This window comes from Brachypodium distachyon, chromosome 3 (assembly GCF_000005505.3).
Source record: "Brachypodium distachyon strain Bd21 chromosome 3, Brachypodium_distachyon_v3.0, whole genome shotgun sequence".
In the NCBI taxonomy this organism is placed as follows: domain Eukaryota; kingdom Viridiplantae; phylum Streptophyta; class Magnoliopsida; order Poales; family Poaceae; genus Brachypodium; species Brachypodium distachyon.
In genome coordinates this window covers 16,942,393-16,949,173 of record NC_016133.3, presented here as the reverse complement: position 1 = coordinate 16,949,173, position 6,781 = coordinate 16,942,393, and the positions used below count along the sequence as shown (strand labels likewise).

At 48.7% G+C, this 6,781-nt stretch overlaps 1 protein-coding gene across 1 annotated transcript; it reads left to right on the top strand.

The window, feature by feature from the left end:
* Window positions 1-5,240: 5,240 nt before the first annotated feature.
* On the top strand, window positions 5,241-5,975 carry LOC104584067 (BTB/POZ and MATH domain-containing protein 2). Its single transcript, XM_010238179.2, has one exon. It carries the CDS (start codon window positions 5,241-5,243, stop codon window positions 5,940-5,942), a length of 702 nt encoding a protein of 233 aa, XP_010236481.1. The 3' UTR covers window positions 5,943-5,975.
* Window positions 5,976-6,781: the final 806 nt, after the last annotated feature.

Below are 6,781 nucleotides of genomic sequence, written 5' to 3'. Positions count from 1 at the left end.
ACATCTAGTCGCTCAAATGTCCGTTGCCAGGGACACGGCTAAGTACTTAGTTTTGACGCTCTCGAGAGTTTGTACACATTCCACACAAGAAACCGACGTGTTAATCCCTTGCTGTCCTCAGGGTAGAGTAGCAACGACATCGATTACGAGATTTTCAGAGGTAATTCCCTAAACCACGAGAGAATCACGCTCCCCCTACACGGCTACCTCAGTACAATTCCTCGGGTCTAGGTTCATATAACTTACTCTTGTCTCGCCAGAGCCCATATAACATTGTGGTTGTACTAGAAGCTTCTAAATAGGAAACTAGTCCAGTCTCGGTTACCCCAGGTGGCATTCCACATTTGCAACGTAGGCGCTCCCCGAATCCACGGAAGAGACGTCCATGGACGATCCATTCCTGAATCCACAGGAACTCGACTCAGAGGGACCCATAGAAATGGACCTGACGCCGCTAATCCTCAAAATCTTCAAAGCTGCCCACCCAGGACGGTTCATTAAATTAATTGTTTTGCCTTACATCTAACAAAATCATTTCATATCGCCAAAGGCATAACAATATCATAATGTAGTTATTTCCCCCACGATACTAACATAGCCTAGCATTCAACTACAATCGATGGCAATTTTGGTAGTAAGGTAATGGCGAGGGTAAACTAGACTACCTGGGATTTATAGCTAGCATAGAAGTACGAGTAATATTCCTGATGCAACTAATAAAACATCTAGTGCATAGTAAAATATTTAGGAGAATGATCAAAGTGAACTTGCCTTGTCCAAGGTTGTGGTAGTTCTCGCACTCTTCGCAACAACAATGATTACACTCCACAAAATCTAAAATAAAAGGAATACACACAATAAACACAACACTCAATACAAAATCATGTCATGATGCATATGCTATGCTGATGCACACAAAGGTTACTTCTAAGGTAAGAAGCTTCGTTTCTGTTTTGAAAAGTTTTTCAAATGGTTTGGACAGATTATACAACATCAAAGTGGTAATTAATATGCAAGAAACATGGATATTTAACTTGCATGCCATGATTATACACAAAATAATTTCTTTTCTGGTCCCAATGGATAGAGAACGAGTTTAAATAATTTTACAGCAAGATAACATGTTCAAAACTATTTTGGAACAATTCATTCAAAAATTAAACCATAAACCACCATTCTGTAAATAGCTACTGTCTAAGTTATTCAAAACTGAAAATAAACAGTTCCAAAATATTGTACACGTTATGACGATTCCAGATAGGTGTGGATCGTAAATTTTGGACAAACGGTTTAAAAGATATGGGGTTTTGAAGTTGTAGGGGCTTTTCTGCAAAAGTGCATTATCCACTTCGGCCGAATAAAAAAAATAAAAAATAAAACCAAAAACTCGCCACGTGGCGAAACCTGACTGGCCCGGTTCTAGGGTTCCGGCCGGCGGACGAGCTCGCCGGCGGCGGCGCGGGGCGGCGCGTCGCGGGCGCGGGCTGCGCGGAGGCGGGCGCGGGCGAGCGGCTGGGGCGGCGCGCGCTGGGCGGCCGCGGGCGGCGCGTGGTAGCGCGGGCGCGGCAGGCGGCGGGTTCGCGGGCGGCGCGGGGCGCGGGAGCGCGCGGAGGGCGGCCGGCGGCGGCGGCGCACGGGCGCGGGGCGGAGCACGGGCGCGCGGAAGATGGCGGCGCGGCGGGCGCGCGGAGCGCCAAATCGGAAACGGCTCGCGTCAAGGCGTTCGGAACGGGGAGAGGAGAGAGGCTAGGGGAGTGGCGCGGGGAGAACCTCACCGGAATAGCGGCGAAACGCGAAGAACGGCGGTGGCAGCAACGAACTCCGGCGAGCAATTACTTTCTAACCGGTGCGAAATTGGACGTGGGGTTTGGCGGAAGTGGAGGAGAAAAGCGAGGCCTTCGGGGTGACGCGCAAGGATTTGGAGAAAACGGCTCGAGCGCGGAGAAATCGGAGGTGGAGTCGTGGTCAGTTCGCGGGCGTGCGTGGCCGGATTTTTCGGACGGAGGTTGAAGATGACGCGTGGGTCCCACCGGTCAGTGAGAGCGGGCGGCTCGGGCTGGGCACGGTTTGGTTCGATCCGGTCCGGTCCGGTTTGACCGGGTCGGTCCGGTTCGGCCGGTTTTCTCGGTTTTTCCTTTTCTTTTATGAATTTTCTATTTTTGAACCTCAAAATTGATTCGGAGCTCCAAATCACTCCAAATAAAATGCAACAAAATTTGTAAAATCATATTTTCATATGATCTAACTTTTGGAGCAAGAATTTTCTCAAAATAAAATATTGAAAAATACATTTGCCTATAAAATGGCTTTTAGGACCCTTAGGCTATCGAATCAAATTATTTTTCAAAATACTTTCAAAAGCCAATTTATGGGATAACTATATATATATGCATTAAATCACTTTTTACCACAATACCCTCATGGGTTAAAATGCAAATACTCAAAGGCAAGATCAACGACCAAAATCAAATAAAGGCGTTTTTGTAAAAAGGGTTTTCTGGGCAAACTTTAGGGTTTTGAAAGTGATCAAATGCAAGGGTGACATGATGCTTATGATATGCAATGCATATGAAGAATTTTGAAAATTGGGATGTTACAGAACTAACCCCCTTAAGATGAATCTCGTCCTCGAGATTCCTGTTGGTTAGCAAAAAGCTGTGGGTTGTCTTCTCGAAGATCATCTTCACGTTCCCACTTAGCTTCTTCTTCGGTGTGGTGATTCCATTGGACCTTGCAGAACCTGATTGTCTTGGAACGGGTATGTCTTTCCGCTGTTTCCAAGATCCTGGTTGGTTTCGCTTCGTATGTGAGATCGCTTTGAATCTCCACTTCGTCAAGTAAAACTGTATCCCTTAGTGGCGTATCGGCCATTTCCGGGTGGCACTTCTTTAGCTGTGACACATGGAATACGTCGTGGACACTGGTCAACTTTTCGGGTAACTCCAACTTGTAAGCAACCTCTCCTTGGCGTGCTAAAACTTTGTAGGGTCCAATATAGCGTGGCGCTAATTTTCCTTTAATCCCAAATCTCTTAACTCCGCGTATCGGGGAAACTCTGAGATACGCTCTGTCACCAATCTCATTGATGACATCCCTTCATTTGGAATCTGCATAACTCTTTTGTCTGGATTGAGCTATCTTGAGTCTGTCTCGAATCAGTCTGACCTTCTCTTCAGCGTCTTTTATCATGTCGGGTCCGAATAGACTACGGTCTCCTACACCATCCCATAGCAAAGGTGTCCTGCACTTCTTGCCATACAAAGCTTCGAATGGTGCCATTCCAATACTCGCTTGGAAACTGTTGTTGTATGAGAACTCTGCATATGGTAGATTCTCATCCCAGCTAGAACCATAGTCCAGAGCGCAAGCTCTTAACATATCTTCAAGAATTTGGTTCACTCTTTCTGTTTGTTCATCTGTCTGTGGATGGAACGCTGTGCTAAACTCTAGTCTCGTGCCTAGAGACTCGTGCAATTGTCCCCAAAATCTTGAGGTAAATTGGGTACCTTTGTCTGAAACGATCTCTTTAGGAACTCCATGTAGGCATACAATCCTAGACATGTATCGTTTGGCCAACTGTGCACTTGTATAGGTAGTCTTCACTGGTATGAAATGGGCAGCTTTGGTCAAACGGTCAACTACTACCCATATTGAATCATAACCAGATCTCGTCCTTGGCAAACCAGTGATGAAGTCCATGCCTACCTTATCCCATTTCCAGTCTGGCACTGGCAATGGTCGTAGTAACCCAGCTGGTTTCTGATGTTCAGCCTTGACTCTGCTACAAACATCACACAGAGCGATATACTCAGCGATGTCTCGCTTCAATCCTGTCCACCAAAACTTTTCTTTCAAGTCCATGTACATCTTTGTATTACCGGGGTGGATTGAGTACGGTGAATCATGAGCTTCCTGTAGTATTAGCTTTCTGATCTCGGGGTCTTGTGGCACCTTATCCTGACCATGTGGTGCAAAGTAAAACAGAGTCATCATCATCTCAGAAAAGCAGTTAGCGCCTGCGTACCGGCGTCAGGCGACTGCAGAGAGGAAGCACCGAAAGAGAATCTCTGACGGAAGCCGGCAGAGGATAGCGGTACTTTCTGCAGGCTGACAGGGAAAAGTAAAATTGTCTTGTCCCCTGCGATGCTACCGGGAGGGAACTAAGCCGCGTCCGGCGGGGCCCAAGGAAGATGACATTAGACTCGACCCACATGCCAGTGTGACATGGGCGGCTTATAAATAGAATCTTACCCCTCTGTAGGAAGGGACGGTGCACTTAGACAATTAGGGTTTCTCCTTTTTTTTTTTCTTCCTTAAGGATACAGCTCAAGGAGTGACATTGTTGAGTTTGCCTATCTCGGCTAATACAACCAAGCAGGAGTAGAAGTCTTACCTCTGCAAGAAGGCTCCGAACCTGAGTAGATCCGTGTGTGCTTGTGTGATTTGTGCGTGTTTCTCTTCACGTCCTCCCTCCTCCGGTTCCTCTTTCGTCCATCGGCCCCAAGTTAAGCCATCTTGTGGCATCTGCCGTGACACCACCACGATAATCGCACGCTGAGATGTCATGTGAGACGTACGAATACACAGGAATACCCTATCGGTGACCGTACGTTAGATATTTCGTCAAGTTCAATGACTGTAATTTTGGATTTCCAAAATACGGTGACTAACTTGAGAATACGAATCAAGTGCAGTGACCGCGGGTGCATTTTACTCTTCGTTCAATTCGTTCAATTGTCAAATTTGTCGGCGATCAGACGGAGAGATTATCATTTTTCCAAACGAGCCATCGAAACCTTAAATATAATCGGTAGTATGGCATTTTCCGTACATGTTTTTAATGAAAGTTTTTCAGTACCGAAGAAACAAGGGAATGACTACCGAGGAGCACAGCAGACGTGGGCGCACGGCCCATGCTAGGGATGTTCAAAAACGGGTCCAATCCAGATGCGCAAGAAAACATATAAAAGGTTCCCTCAAAAAATATAAAAAATATTAAACCCCAAATGGCCCACAACCCGTTGGCCCATGATATCATCCTCATTGGGTTGTTTCTGGGCACTCTCCGTGAGGAAAAGAACTAAACTCTGAGAGGCCGCTGCTGGGTCTCCGCCTCGTGGGCCCCATCTGGCTTCCGTCCGTGTTAAAAGAACTCACCGGCCACCTCTGAGGCTCGGAGACCCCTTCCAATCTACGACCCCAAACCCTCGATCTCCGCCGCGCGCATCGATCATCCGGCAATGGAAGAACCGCAGAAGCCGCCGATAGCGAGGACGACGGCGTCGACGTGCGCCGCCGAGACGGCGCGGGGCACGCACGCGTTCAAGATCGCGGGCTACAAGCTGCACAAGGGCCTCGGCGTCGGCAATTTCATCCGGTCCGCCTCCTTCGCCGTGGGCGGCTACCGCTGGTGCGTCCGCTACTACCCCGACGGAAGCCACCGCCGAGATCAGGGCTACGTGTCGATCGGCGTGGAGCTCCAGAGCCCGCGCTCCGAGGTGAGGGCGCTCTATGACCTGTGGCTGACGAATCCGGCCACGGGGGCGTCGTCGCCGGTCTTCTCCCGGCCATCGTCTTTCCCGGCGTTCAGCACCTTCAAGCCCGACCAGAACTTCAGGGGGAGTAACCAGTTCATGAAGAGGGAATTGCTGGAAGCGTCTCCTTACCTGCAGGACGACTGCCTTGTGATCCACTGCGATCTGACTGTCCTCAAGGGGATACGGGTAGAGGAGGAGGAGACCACCATGGGCATGGGCATGGCCTCCGAGATCCAGGTGCCGCCGTCGGACTCGCCGGACAGTTTTGGCAAATTGGTGGAGGAGAAGAAGCGAGCGGATGTGGTGGCTTTTATGCGGTTGCGCGCAAGATTCTTCTCGGACCTGAGGATCAAGAACGCTGCACGCACACGAGGTGGACGGGAACGAGAGAGTGAAGACAGGTAGACTTTTGCGTGCAAGCTTGCAGCTTTTCGTTTTGTTTCTCCTTTTTTTCATACATACATAGATACACTTGGTTATTATCTCCCCAAGTGAAGATCCTATTCTTTCGGCCACGCTCCAGCTAATGCAATCCCATCGTTGGACAACTTGATCGTTGCCAACTATATATACTCCCTCGTGGATAGAAGTTTTAGTTTTGTAGAGTCAAACTGAAAAGCATGCTTTGTCGTGTGTCCGTGGCTATGCCGTGAGCATTCTTTCTGTCGCGCAGACGACAAAGACAATGATATGCCGTGCGCTCCAAAGAAACCGACCGACGAGACTTGATCTCGGCAATGCCCGTGTTTATGGACTTGTGTTTTGTGAGAGCAACGAGTGTGTACCGATGATTCTGTCGGCTGGCAAATATTTACCCAGGTTCGGGGTCTGCTCGTCGGTGTTGGTATTGATGAGAGATTACAGGATTTGTCGTGGAGGCTATGGTGCGCAGATGGGATATGACGAGTGTGTAACATATTGCTTGGTCTTCCCGGTTCTCCCCCCTCGTCCTTTATACAGAAGACTAGGGTCGGTTACAACAGAAAGGAAACTCTAAATTATCTTCCTTATCTTGAGCCTCAATTCCGGGTGCTTGGGCTTCATGGGTTGTAGTGGGCTTTTGAGTGGGCCTTCCCCCTGGGCTGTAGCGGGTATGCTCAAGGCAAGCACCCGGTCAGGTATAACCAGGTCACCGACGCCAAACAAAATATAATGCCTTTGTCAAGGGGACCAAGGGCCAATGACAAAGAAAGGCCTACAACAAAGAAGCGACCAGGCCCATGGCAAAGAAGCAAAGACGAGGA